Source organism: Telmatherina bonti (genome assembly GCF_933228915.1).
Source record: "Telmatherina bonti genome assembly, chromosome: 10".
NCBI lineage: Eukaryota > Metazoa > Chordata > Actinopteri > Atheriniformes > Telmatherinidae > Telmatherina > Telmatherina bonti.
The window spans coordinates 15,785,775-15,800,851 of record NC_136628.1 but is presented as its reverse complement, the minus strand read 5'-3'; the positions used below and the strand labels follow the sequence as shown (position 1 = coordinate 15,800,851).

Below are 15,077 nucleotides of genomic sequence, written 5' to 3'. Positions count from 1 at the left end.
TTCCTCCACTTTGTATTTAATCTTTTTTTTTTTTAATCTTTAAAACAGAACAATTGTTGCTATGTGGGGACTTACCCTTGCAGACATGGAGATGTTCTTCTGGACGGACATGTCCATGCTCTCAGAAATCATGCTGCCTGAGTGAGAGTACCGTTTGTTGAGGATCCCTCCATTAATATAAGAAGAGATGGTCTCTGCGTTTCCTCCTGTGGATGCCTGCTCTGCAGGGTCTTTGCTTATGCAGCCGTTGGCCCCAGAACGTGGAACTGGCTGTGGGGTGTCAGCAAAGGAAGGCGTGGGAGTGTGCCCAGGAGTAACTGTGAGACTTGAGCTCAGAGTTGGTGACTCTCCGTGAGCGCGGATGGTCTCTGCCTCGGTCACCTGGACTTTGCGCGCATCTGGGTCTATCACGTCTTCTGGAGATGCGTCAGTATGAGGGAAAGACTGTGGCTGTTCAGTCTCTGGTGTCTCCAAGGTAACCTTAAAATGAATTTTTAGCATTGTTACTTAAACGGCTAATACTTAAGAAGCAGAAAATGTAACCAAGTTTAACCTCCTGAGCACCTTGTCCTCATCCAGCGTGGGGGTACTCTTTCCATCCTCAATACCGGAGTCTGAGCTGGAAGTCTTGGTCGAGGCCTCGCTCTCAGATTTCTCAGACTCCAGAGTGACCTCATCCACCAGCTTGTCTCCCACTTCCTCTGGATCTTTTGGAGAGAGATTCTGTCGCGGCAGAGGAACAGGGACCACCATGGCTGAGCCTGGCTGCTCCTCTGCAGGTGAATCTGTCTGGGCCCCTCTTCTGGGTAAAGGTACCGGTGAGGCTGGGGTAGGTGTGGTGGGGCTGGATGTGTGTGGAGACTGGTTTCCCTCCAAACTGGTCTGACTAGTCTGGCATGGTTCCTTGCCTGGAGACTAAAGGAACAGAGAGGCGTTGTTATGCACTTGAGTGACAACACATTTGATGGTGTTTGGCTTTAAGTTGCAGCTGGACTCCGAAATGTTAATGTTTTCAACCTTTGCTTTTGCTCCAAATGCTAATGGATGAAGTCGCTCATGCCTCCCAGCTTCAGGGAAGTAGCTTTAACCTTTCGTTAGATGGAATGCCATCAGTCCTGCTTCATACTCCCACATCACATCACCACTTCCTACTGTGGCTGAATTGGCCCCAGTTACAGAGCTTAAAAGAAACTTTTACAGTAGGAACTACAATAAAAACATCTGATGGATTTTATTTCATTTTGTTTCATTTGCAGCAAGGCATTTCACAAAGCTCATTCATTCAATAAATTCTCATCATTTCTGTCAACTTAACAGCAGAATGCAACTTTTTAGGCATCTCATATGCCACATAAATGTGACTTTATTTCCATTTCATGCTCTGCTGATAATTATTTACAAAGGATGCTTTCAGTGGCGACACGCTGCACTCTGATCACATCATCTAAGATTGAAGCCGATTTGCTTTCTGTTAGTCTAACTTTCCATTAGGGGTAAATAATATCAGACACATTCACAATCAGGTTCCACCTCTCTTGTGTTTTGGCAAAACATTCCAGCAGGGATGCAGGCTGATCTTCAAAGCTTTGCAACGCAACGCATCAATAACTTGGAGCAGGTTTGTGTCGATGCAAAGACGGATAAGACATCAATGTTGCCAGAGATGATATTTGGAGGTTTGGAACGCTTGTTTACATCAGTGTTTCATGTTAAAACAAATACCCCTTGTTTAGATCTTTTGACCTGACTAAAATGTTAAGTAGTCTTTATGAAGAGTTCTCCAAGCTTCTTGTGAAGGACTTAGATTCCGTTTGGTCAAAATGATCCAAAACAGTTTTAAAAGTGTTGAAGTCTGAGCTCTGGGGAAGATTCATCACTCCATCAGGCCTGTTGCCACTGATTCTTAATCTAGTTCTTGTGTCATTTTACATATTTCAGCCTTTCCCCTTGTTGCTCCTCCTTTGGGCCCCGACTCCAATTCCTCCCCTTTGCCCTACTCTAAACCTTCGCACAGTTTAAGTTTCCCAGTTTTCTTTTAGGGATCAATACGTAGGAGCAATTTCTGTTGAGATGTCCACACTTTAAAAAGACATAAATATGTTCGTCTCTCTGGCAGGAAAATATGGACAGAAAAAAAAAAAGGAAAAAAAAAGTAGGTCTAGTTATTCCCAAGTCATCAAACTAGCACAGCATTCATCTACACAAAGCAAAAATCCTCATGATTGTTCTGTCAGAGAAAGCCACCTTTTTTTTTTTTTTTTTTTTAAATTTAGGGGTCATATGACAACATCAGAACAATGAGCGACCTTAAATTATTTACTCCAGTTGTGACAATCTTTTTCTACCCAGGGCTGAGAGCAGCACCTATATTTAACCACGTGTGGGTGTGGATGAATGCCAGTATTCCGGTTTCTGTTCCTTTGTTTGTGCTGACTGCTCTCTTGGACTGTTGCTTTCTAATCTTGTGTCCCTCTGTGGATTTGCGAATGGCCTCTGCAGAACGGACCATCGGCAGAAAAGCTCTGTTCTGGGTTTAAGTTTTTGGTTTGTTTTATTTTTTTTAAGGAAGAAATGCAAGTAAGCACCTGCCTCTGTGATTATGTGTATTATCCTTATTTTTAAACCATGAGTTCCCCCCTCAGATCACAGAGTGAGATAATAAAAGCTGGTTGTGTTGGTGCAAGAAATGCTGTTCTCTCATCATGATTCGAATTCAAATTACATTTGTCGTTTAGCTTAAAGGCCATAAAACTGTTCCGCCGCGATGGAGTTAAATAAAAGAAATAGAATAATAAGTTTAAAAAAAAGAAAAAAAAAAAAAGATATAGGTTTGATACCCCAGTGATCTCCAAGGCGTCATCATCCTCCCCTTCGTCTCTACTGTCTTCAATTTCCTCCATGACCTCCGCCTTGGCTTCAGCCACCAGCTCCATCAGAGGACGGTTAGACGTCACAGACTTCACAAAAGGATGCTGCAGACACAAAACAGTGAAGAGTATCTTAAGTTAATTACCCTTCAAAATAAAAGCATTTCACATGAGTAATTTTTATATTTTAACTTGTAATTCTGAGCTGAAATCAGCTTGTAGGAACTGACTGTTCCCTTTTAAATAATTTAATTTCTCTACAAGATAAACACTATTAAATAATATTTGCTGGAGGCAACAAAACACATCATGTAAAGATTTAGGTAAAATCCACTTATACTCTGCTGAAAATGAAGAGTAGAAGTGAAACACAAACACAAGATAACATTATTATACAACTAGGTAAAAGGATTAATATGTATATGTATAAAATACAAGAAAATACATTAATTTGCAAGAAAGCTGCTAGAAACTAACTGCTGGGGCAACACTGGTACCAGCTGGTTTTAAGCAGATACAATATAACTGCATGTTTATGTCAAAGTTCAGTTTACTGTAATAGAGTTTATTGCAAATCAATAAAAATATATATATTATATATATATATATATATATATATATATATATATATATATATATATATATATATATAAATAAAAAGGCCTATTTGCCAGCATAAACAAATGAAAAAATAATCAAATTAAGAGGTGAGTGGTGCAGAGATAAAAGGCAGATCATTCATTATTCAGAAAATTTGCACTCCTGTGTAACTTTACTGGAACAGCTGACAAAGGGAAAAGCAGACAAGCGAGTGTGCATTTGTTTTGGATGATCAGAGCTGTTTATGTGCACGGGCTTGTCCTTGAGGAAAACATTACATTTCAGCTTTCAGCTTCTCAAACGACAGTCAAATATTGCTTAATGAGTGGAGTAGAACAACAACGGACTGATGCAACATGTGCAGAGGACAAGGAGGAGGAGGCCTCAGGTCCCAAATAATAACTGGTTATGGATGAAAAGCAGGTTTTAATATCTGGATTATGAATATTAGACAAATCTCCAGCTGTACCAATTAAACATAGAAGAAACTTTTTATCTGTTTTAAAGCATCAGATTAAGTTTTTAAATGGAAAAACTCTGTAATGTTCAACTGTAAAACCAGGTTTTGTCCAAGTGCTACTGTGACAAAGCCTATTGTCCTGCAAACATGGAAACATGACAATAACCATGCACAAATAAAGATAAAGGACTGACAACTAACTATAAAAACTGAAATTATGCTGTGATTTTAGGTGACAGACTTTATCAGATTAAATACACTTAGTGAGTGGGCAAAAAACAAAAGAAAAAAAGAACCAAAGATGCGCAATACAAATGAAATGAACTGTACGTTGTGACATTATCTATAGACCTCATGTGCACACTCAAAAAGCAACTTCCTCCTGAAGCAAACCAAACGAAGACAGCGTCAGACCGCTATGCTCTTGCTTTCTCAAACCCAGCCATGTTTACTTTTAATGAGCACCACGGATCACGGTGTGGATCAGCGCAGCTTAAATCCTCTCTTTCAGGTCTAACATTGCTTCAGACCCACAGAGGCTGAAGATTTGGCACGCACGGCCGGGTGTGAAGAGGTGAAATGTGAACAATATGGCCCAGCGGGGCTGCAAGAGCAAGAGGGGGCAGTACAAAGAGCAGAGTTACCTGTTCAGCAAACCAGAGCAGAGTGCGCCATACACAGCTTTATGAGTTTGAGAAAAGACTTCTTTTTTTGTTTTTTTTCCCTTTTTCCTTTTTAAGACATGAGAGGTCAGTCCTCAAGTCTTTAAAGGGCGGCTTCAACTTAAAGCCTTGTTTTGCAGACTGAAGCTTATAATTCGGTTACGTTTGGGGTGAGGATTGAGGTTGGACAAGTTGTGATTTTGGTCAACACAAATAAAACTGACTTCACTTTCATTTACCCAAAGTTGAAAATATCACTCAGACCTAATCCACAGACCTCACAGGAGCTACTTTACAAAAGAATAGCTGCACAAATAAAAGTGCTTAAAACTATCATTTAAAAAATGAAATTTAAAAAAAAGGGGAGAAAATGCTGTAAAATGAGTCATCCGGATGGTTTCCCACCAGCCACGGTGACTGATGCTGTGTCGCGCTGTGTTTTGTAAACAATCATTTCAGGCAAACATGAGAAAACAAAAAGCAGAGAAAGTAATAAAATCCTAATATACTCCTGCTATAAAGCTTCATAAAGTTTCCTCTTAAACTCATTAGCACAACTCATGTATTTCAAGCCACTTACGACTTTCATCAATGATTCATGAAAACCTCTTCGTCCAATCACCGCTCCCCGTCTGGTTTTCATCTGAACTGCGCTGCAGAGTCTGGCCTAAATCTTGTGACACGCGGATGGTAACCAGCGGCTCGCTGGCGTCACACGACTTCAGCTGCACAGCAGAATATGATGCTTTCATAACACGAGTATCTGCAGGCGTCAGGAGCAGCAGGCACGATAAACATCTTAAAACCTCCACAAAAAAAAAAACATGGACCACTCCCCGTCTCCTCTCCCCTCCCGACCGGAGAACACATGCTGAATTCCCCGCAGGCCTGGGTCTGAAGATTTGCATCTCTGCCTTCCCTCTAATTGGCCAGAGGTGGCGAGCTCAGGGTGGTCCCCGCGTGCCATTGGTTGAGAACAGGAATGTAAATAGCTGGCATTCCCTCAGCTGTGGGACACAGACAGGAAACGGTGGCTCTGAATTTTAATAGATAGCTACTTATTCCTAAATCCACACCCTGTTTTGTTGTTTCTCTTACTCCCCCTGCACTTTTAGGGTTAAATAATCAAATGCTCCTCAGATAATGGTGTCATTGGCCTCTTTTTTATGTAATATGTCAAAGTATTTGGACGGAAACAGTTGCGGTGAGTTACTGTTTCCTCGTCGCGTCAGAAACCCTGAACGTGTGTGGATCTGTTGGAAAAGGCTTGAATGAGAGGAAGGGTTTTTGTTTTTTTAGTGTGATTACTGTGTATTGAGGAGGAACAACATCCCTTGTTCATAATGAAAATACTTAATTAACCAATGAGCTCTAAATCTTAGTATTTATAACCCATTAACTTTGCAACTGACCTTCTTCCACTTTAAAAGTGGAAAACTTAGAAAGAAAAGTGAGGTTATGTCGTTGTTGTAATGATGTTTGGCACTTTATCTGCATTAAAATAACAGAATACATGAGCGGCGTGAGTGGCTGAGTGTGTGGCTTGTTTCCATTAAAAACTTGCCGAATATTCACGGCCAACGTCAAACATCTTAGTCTGCTATCGACTTTTGTTTTACGTTTCTGTGGCCCAGGTGCTGAAACATAAGGTGCTGGATGAGGAATATTATATCCAGATTCTACATATGGAGGTTGGAGGAGAGGACGTTATAAATGCTACGCTGCACAGATTTTGGCAGAACCAGTGTGAGGTTGTGGGATGAGATCTCTTTTACTAGAGAAAAGAAAAAAAAAAAACTAGCTCTGCTGTTACTGCAGGCAAGCTGGATGCAGACAGATCTTCCACAGCCTGGGAACCAACTTCATCCTCCACAGTAACCACGCTCGCACCCATTAACCAAGACTACCTCCAGAATTTTGGGCGAGGAGAGGATTCAATGACCAGCCTGCAGGACTGGTCTCAGTCCTACCCAACACATGTGGGACCAGTTTGGGCGTGCTGTTCATGCCAGAGTAACCAACACGACCACACTGGCTGACTTGTGACAAATGCTGGTTGAAGAATGGGATGCCATCCCACAGCAATGTGTCAGTAAACTGATGACCAGCATTAGGAAGAGGCTGTGTATGGTTTTTCCACATGCTATTTAAGGCATTAGGGCATCATTCATTCATTTTCTGTCAAGGGGGGGGGTGGAGCCAACCACGGCAATTAGCAGCGGAGAGGCGGGGTACGTCCTGAACAGCATGTCAGTCCTTACATCTTCAAATAGTTAATATACCAATATGTCTAGTCTTTTTTTTTTTTCATACTTTAATCATATGATCAAGTAAACAACACCAAGCTAGAGTCAAAAGCAAAACAAGCTGTGTGTTATTGGCAAAGAAGCTTTGACAGTAATTTCATGGGTGCAAACCAAATACACAACTCTGCTGCTCATCCCATAAACAGTCTGATTTGTAAGGAAAGCCTATTTAAAAGCTGTTTTTTTTAACATTATAAGATATTTTGCCAGAAATAATTGTTAAAAGAAATAATCCAACAAATATAAATGTTTTTTTAATGTTTAGTTTGCTTGTTTTGTTTCCTTGAAGTGGTTTTTTTTTCTTTTTAAATTGCACTCTGTGACTAGAAAAGTTGAGCAAAAGAAGAAATCCCAGAACCTAGAACAAAAAGGAGCAATTATCTCATTAAGAAAACAGTTTTTGGTGCAGAGTTTGCAGACAAAGCATAAGTCAGTAAACACAGTAAACAAAAAAAAATTAAAAGATCAACAAGTTAAAAAAAAAAATTAAGACGAATGTCAATTTAAAAGAAAATCACTGCAAGGGGGGAAAAAAAACTCATGTAAAAGGCATTTTTAGAGCCATTTCAAAGAAATGTTTAAAGATTTGGCTTCTCTGGGGTCCTAGCACCTCCATAACTTTGGAGCACAAGTGAAAACTGCTGCATGGCCAGTTTTCCTGGCGTTATTCTGGAAAATCTTTAGTTAACTACCAGCAGATTATAGGCGTCCTCTTGGAGGTACATAATTACAAAGAACATTCATCGTGCAGCTCAGATCTTTTCTCTAAAGAGCTTTGTATGTAAATACAAGCTGTGTGGATATATATGTAAATATATGTGAATAATCTTTGTCCAAAAAATGTCTTTAACTCACTTACACGATTATAAAACAAATAAAAGTCCCAGAATGGAAAGATGTCACATGCTCCTCACATATACTACTGCTACCAACTCTCATTTCCACATATTCGTTAACAACGATTTACGTGAGAACGACCTCTTGAAGATGAGTCAGTGGTGTTTTAAATGTTGCAAAAACAGAATTTGCAGAATTTCCCTTCATAAAACTTCTTCCCTTCTGTGCTACAGGAGATTATAAAGGAAGCATTAAAACTTCTTTTCTTTTGGCATTTTAAGAATTTGACCAGATCCTATGAGGTAGATTTCAGAGTCATTTTATGTGTACAGCTCACTTCCCTGGAGAAATGACTGTAATTAGATGATGAGATGTTGCAATTATTTGGTCTATTTTTTGTGTTTGCACAAGATAAAGACAAAAAAGGAAAATTATTCCATCATATGTCAAAGTGCGTCGTTACGTAACACCCTGCAGATTGTAACTGCATATTTTTCAGAGGCCTACCTCCATGAGTTGTGCAGCAGTTGGACGGGCCTCTGGATTTTTATCCAATGACTTCTTCAAAAAATCTTTAAAATCCTTTGACCTGAAGTGGAAAAAAATGACAAAACTTTAATAAATTAAAGAAAAATGGAGGATTGATGGATAAAAAGCAGGCGGGGAAGAAGGAAGAAGAAGAAGCAAATAGTTTAAACCAACAACTCCACATATGCAACGTTGGTACATGTGGATTATCTCTGCACACAGCTGTGATTTGGGTTTTTTTTTGTTATTTTTCTAAATGAAACCCAGCTTTCAGGAGGGGTGATGAGTCAGCAACCCATCTTAAAGTCTCCTTTCAGCGCTTGATAACTGTGCAGTAATAAATTTAGCTGCAAAGGGAACATTAAGACTCATAAAACTGATAGGGAAAGTTATACTTCGGCACTTGCTGCAGGCTGGGCTCACTTTTATTTTTAGAAAGAACAAAATGGACTGCGGGTGGAGAGAGGGAGGACAACCTGACACATAGATTAATTGCAATACTTTTCATACACTTAAGTGAGTAAAATCTAGAGACCTGGTGACAGAGTGAAATGAAATAATCCGGAAAAATCCAGAGAGGAACATTTAAAACATGACTTCACCTTCCACTGTTCATTTACAAATAATCAAACTCACTCCTGGAAAATACATCCTTCTGTTTCTTTCAGGTTTGGATTTATTACGCAACGCAGTCCCTACCATTTATGTGGCTCATCCAGGCTGGGAGGCTCTGACTTGGCGATCTTCAGCAGCACCCTCATGGGGTTGAGTTCATGGTGTGGCGGCTCGATTTGAGCGAGCTCAATCAGAGTAATTCCCAGAGACCAGATGTCGGCCTTGTAGTCGTACGGAGCATCCTTCATTGTCTCACACATCACTACCTCGGGAGCCATCCTGCAAAAGGCAGAGCAAGGTCAAATATGACATTATGGTTAAAATAATTTTTTTTTTTTTAAAAATCATGTTTATGAATTAATTATGTATGAAGAGGTTTTAACTGCATGAAAAACATCTTTAATACAAACAGAAAGGGGGAAAAAAGGAAATGAAGGTCATTCTTGGAGACACTATTCTCCCTGACTTCATCAGCGCAGTCAAAGGGAACAAAACCACCAAACCAGTTTGATTCTTTCCAGAACAAATCAGTGTTGTGCAACACAAAGACACACAGTTTTAATCGACCTGGGAGGATACTCCTATCAGCCTTCATTCATGGCCGATAACCTGTTCCAGTCAATGGTTAACAGCCTCCCATCATGTTCCCATCGTGGATAACACTCTGGAGCAAGGTTCGCTTATAAATTGATGTTTCCAGTTTGCCCAAGTTTAGAGAGGAGAACTGCACCCTGGTAACAACAACAGGAAGGGTTTTCATTCGTTTGTACGGCTTCAGTAGAGATAACTAAAATGTCTACATTTTAAGATTTTCCTGGATGCGCCGATCCAAGTTCTTCAAATCTTTGAACGTCCCTGTAGAAAACTTGTAGACAAGAATCAGGTGTTTTTAAAGTAGATGTTGTTAAAACAAAGCAGTGTCACACTGGTCTACAAGATTTTCTGAAATTTAAAATATTCCTCCCAATTTAAAAAGAAAATAAAATCTTCCTTAAGTCACCTGCTGAAATACCAACCCAAACATGGCTCTTTCTCCACTGTTAGAGGTTTTGATTTTAATAAAATCTCTATAATCATATTATTATATTATATACACAGTTTGTTTTTTTTTGTATTTTATATCATATTAAATATAACATGATATAGTATTTATATAGTAATATATACTATATAAACTGAAATCTGCTGTGTATACAGCTAATATAGTAATTATAATATAGTAATTTTTTACCTGTTTTTAATGTATTGAAGAATTCTTGAAAAAAGTTTGCAAGGAATCCTTCTGCTTTTAAAGCTGCACCAAAAATAAGTATAATATTACTTAAAATTAACATGAGTATTTCTTCTATGGATTTGTCTTTGGGAGGTTTCCGCAGCTTTCCACAAGATTTTTCACAATAACAGATTTTACTTATTGGTCTTTTCCAGCATTGTTCAAACTTTTGCACAGAGCTGAAAACACACATTATATGTGCAATGTTTAATAGTGTGAGAACTGTGAAACGGTCCTCCTGGATTTACATAACATTAACGTCATTAAATGCTTCAGTTTGTAAAGAGACTTCAATGCACAAAATCTCACCTGGTAAAATCATCTTTAATCTTTCCTTATACTTAAATATAAATCTAAAGTCCCAAATCATCATTAAATCTTATCCTGCAGGGTCTGCTGTATATTTGTGACTCACCAGTAAGGAGTTCCGATGAAAGAATCTCTCCTTTGTAAGGTTTTGGTATTTTTTGCAGACACTCCAAAGTCAGCTGCAAGAAGACAAGAAAACAAACAAACAAACAAAAGATTATTTCTGCAAGAATTTCAGAAGAGAAGGGAATAACCCTTGTTGAAAAGTTCCCATCTTTTTTCTGTGTTGCACTGTACACAAACAGCTTGTAAAGCTGTCATTGCTTTGTGATGGGCGGGGACACAAAGCCAGATCCAGTGAATTTATAGTTGCTCTGCTTCCCGAACAAGGCACCCCAATTCCCATAGAAAGCCCTCAGATTACTGGTGTGATGTTTTCACTCCAAGTCAAAACAGGTTTTTTCTTTCTGCAAAGCTCCTCAGATTTTCCTCACGAGACGGCAGTCTCACTCCTTCATCCATTGCAGCGCTCCATCACAGCGACTTAAAAAGGCTCCCAGTTTGAACAAACTGCAATTCAAACATAATTAACCTTCCAGTCAAACACATCATTTGAAGCTCGAAGTCGAGCTGGGAATAACTGTCCTTCCTAGAGAGGGAGTAAACAGTTCAGTGCTGTAACCTACGCAGTCATCCCTCAAAGGAACCACTGCCTCTCTCATGCAAATGTTTCTACATTACACACTCGCACTGCAGCACGCCACAAGGAAATGAATGAGTGCATGACAGGAATCCCAGACTTCACGACAGCGTGGAGATCAACTACCACTTAACGCTTTCAGGGGGGGAAAAAAAAAGGACCAAAAAATAACCAAGTTTAATGCAGATCTGGCAACAGGGCGTTAATTGCTGCCTTGTTTGAATTAACATGCAGTTAGACAAGTTGGAGGAGAGTTAATGAGTCTGTGTCATGACATAATAAGTTTAAAGAGGCAACTCCCAGTGATTATATCTAACCGTGGTGTGTTTAGAAGGAATGTATGGCAGTGGAAAAGATCCCTGTACGAGTCCAGATCAGGTCACAGCATCTGACAAATTCCTTCGAAAGGAAAAAGGATTGTGGTGAAGCAAGTTAAATGTACCAAAATACCCTGTATTTCACAATAAATGCTTGTTTTCAAATCTTTTCTTAGTTTCATAAAAGCGAAGCATCATGTACGCAAAAGGGGCTCAAATATTTCTGTTTTGAAGTTTGAGGAACCAACGTCCTGGACTGACACGCCCCCTCTCTTTCTGGAAAGTCCTACTTTAATCCAAAACACACTAGCCGTTGGGCTGGGTCCACAGTTTCAGCTGTACAATGTCAAGAATGCGGAGAACTCTTCAAAAAGCCAATAAAAGAAAATATGCAACATTCTCAGGATGCAGTTTTCCCACACGATGCTGGCTTGTGATCCTCCCGACGGCGCTGCAGGAGGGGGGCAGAGGCCCCCAACTCTACACATAATGTGTGTGTGTATATACATGCTAAAGAATAGGTTAACCACAGATCATCAGATAACCTTCAATGTGCAAAGGAGGGAAAAAAAGACACCACAAGCAAGGGTTTTCTGAGAACTTGTTCCATTCACATCATTTTGGCCCAAAACAAGACTAATTATATTTTATGCTTAATTTTCTGTTCTGTTCTCATTTTGACAATAAATGTGGTGTTTTGAAGACGCTTTCATTGCATCGCACAGTACAGCTGGGCAGAAACACTTCATTGGGTTTGGTTTGTGCTTGATTGGCACGCATTAAGCTTATTTGGTATATTACCTGGATGGTAAAATGTATGTGTGATATGCATATCTTAAAGTGACTTTTTAATCCCTAAACACAACAAAAACAAAATGCAGCATGACACTTTTTATCAAAAGCTAATTAATAACTAGAAAATGTTAGTTTTCATTCATCACCCTTACCCAGTTTGATCTCCCCGTCCAGCATGAGGAGGATGTTACCCGCCTTCAGGTCCCTGTGGATAATCTTCATACCATGGAGGTAGTCCAGCGCCTCCAACATCTGGCGACAAACCACCTTAATCTGCGGCTCAGTCAGCCCACGATCCAAATCTGACGAGGAGGGGGGGGGGGCAAGGGAAATGAGACTGTTTTGATGAGAGCAGAAAGGAAGTGTTTGGAAGACTAACAGCAAGAGGCCGCATGCCGTTACGCCCACACAACACGGTTTAATATTTAGTCCACATACGGTCAAAATCTTGACTGAACTACTGTGTGAATTCCATGAGAACAAAACATCACAAGGTAAAGCTGGGATATCAGAGCAGATAGTGTTGCTGGATAAGTAATTCCAGATTAGGGAAACTGTCACACCTAAGATGGTCATGGCATGCAGACTTTACTCTACTTTGCCTGTGTTTGGTTAGCTGCATAGGGGTGCTGGGGGTTATAAGGATGTGGATTATCCAGTGAAAACACACCGGGGGGGAGGGGCAAGGGGTTCCCCACACTTGAGGACTCCACTATGTCTGACTACATCAAGGTATTCAAGAACATATTCAAGGCTGGACTACATAAATAGCACTGTAAGAGTACGACACACAGAGGCAAAAGGACAAAGAGGGTCCTACCTAACATAACGGCGTCCACAGCACCTCCAGGACAGAACTCTATCATGATCTGTGAGAGAAGAGAGAAGAGGTGAGTTTAAACTTCACTAAGGTTTTACAGGTATATGGCTCAAAGCTCTCACTGCAGAAACAATAAAATGTGTGTGTGTGTGTGTGTGTGTGTGTGTGTGTGTGTGTGTGTGTGTGTGTGTGTGTGTAAAATTCATGTTTTAGCAGAAGCACATTAAAATGCAAGCAGAGACCATGTGGACAAGTTAGTAGGGCTGTGACGGTACACTTTTGTCCCGATTCGATTCGGTTTTGATTTTTTGGGTGCCGATTCAATTTAAATTGCGATTCTCACAATTCTTTGATATTGCTGATTTTTGTAGAGTAAAAAGAAAATAAACGTATGAAACTTTTTTTGCTCGTAATATTTCTTGATTTCAATTAGAAAAAAAGGACACAGTAGCCAGATCATCGTTCTGCTGCTTTAACGCCCCAGAAGACAAGTAAAAAGATCAATAAAAACAATAAAAATAACAAAATTTTTATACTGGATTATTTTTATTTGTTTGAAAAAAAAAATTGATTTTTTTAACAAGAAATTGATTTTAAAATTGTGAAGCAAAAAATCCCGATTTTCAATTTTTCGATTCGATTTTCCCACCCCTACAAGTTAGCATTCAACTGTTGCATCTGCACTGCCCATCTCCATCTATGAATGTTAAAAGTTATGTTATCTTCCACTCAGCATCTTCACATTTCTTTCACACACACACACACACACACACACACACACTGTAAACAGGGCTTCAAACTGAAGAGTGTGAATAATTAATAGGCTTCAATTCAAAACACACACACAATACTTCAGCTGTGATCAACATACACAGAAGGCTAAAAATATATTTTGATCAGAACAGGTGGGAACATGAAAAATGAAACATCAGGAGATTTCGGAAATGTGTGCAGACTTAGTTATTGCCGTGAAAGAGCATGTAAACCCGCGTCTAACACGAAACTGACATACACAGGATAAAATGCAGCAGATAGCAACTGGTCAGAGATCAACCTCAGATGGTGTGCAGCATACCTGCGGTGTGATCTCACACTTGCATAAACAAAGATCCTGTGACTGTTATGACAACGCTGTCAAAGCATCGGTCTGGCATCGGACAAGGAGTGCCAGGACTGTTTCAGTCAAGCCACTTACAAGCACAAAAGGTGATTGCGCACGTTTGAATAGGTAGTATTGAAAAATGCCTCGATGCACATGCAATCACACGAACACACACACGCGCACAGAAAAAAAAACAGCAGATGAGGAATGTCAGTCTTGGAATGCATCTAACAAGTGGAACAATGCTCTTTTGTTGGGTTAAGACTGACAAACCCAATTAGTTTGGGTTTTTTTTTTATTTATTTCTTATTAACGATGTTCCACTTTCTCAAGTCTACTTAAAATGTAATTTTAATATTCCACCTTTTAATGAACGACAAAGCGTTGAAGCAGTCAGGTCTGCGTGTTTGACAATATTGTTTGGAGCCGTTCATGTACTCCGTGTCAAAGATCAGGAGCTTTTTGACACCTGTTGCAGTTCTTTCAAAACACCGTAAAAGCTTTTGTAAAATCTGTGTCTAAATGAGTGACTCAAATTTACTTACAACCTAAAAAGGGAGATTAAACTGAAAGTTATGGCTTTAACTAGACTAGACTAGACGTTTCTGCAGAACAGTTGTGACTTCTACTGAATGAAAAATCACATTTCTGAATATCTAAAGTAATTCTTAGGTTGAAAAGCATTTAAAGACTTGAAGCATAAAGTGTCCTGATATATGTTCAAAAATGTTCATTTTTTTAATGAGTAACTGCAGAATACTTAAAAATGAAGCACTGATAGTAGAGCAAGTTAGATGTTTGATGTGGATACATGTTTGCTAAAACATGTTGCCATAGCAATGAATGCTCAAGGCCATCACGAAAGCCCCTCTGTTTGTTGTAAAAG

General features: G+C 39.5%; 1 protein-coding gene across 1 annotated transcript in view; it reads right to left on the bottom strand.

Annotated features, from left to right (window-relative positions):
* Positions 1 to 15,077, bottom strand: part of stk10 (serine/threonine kinase 10) — a 57,142-nt gene that overhangs the window by 10,244 nt on the left and 31,821 nt on the right. Inside the window, exons 3-10 of the mRNA XM_079247528.1 lie at positions 13,090 to 13,138; positions 12,422 to 12,571; positions 10,564 to 10,636; positions 8,960 to 9,154; positions 8,240 to 8,321; positions 2,838 to 2,972; positions 565 to 915; positions 76 to 480 (exon numbers count right to left, since the gene is read on the bottom strand). Coding sequence (XP_079103654.1) covers positions 76 to 480; positions 565 to 915; positions 2,838 to 2,972; positions 8,240 to 8,321; positions 8,960 to 9,154; positions 10,564 to 10,636; positions 12,422 to 12,571; positions 13,090 to 13,138 — 1,440 coding nt within the window. The remainder of the gene's footprint in view (positions 1 to 75; positions 481 to 564; positions 916 to 2,837; positions 2,973 to 8,239; positions 8,322 to 8,959; positions 9,155 to 10,563; positions 10,637 to 12,421; positions 12,572 to 13,089; positions 13,139 to 15,077) is intronic.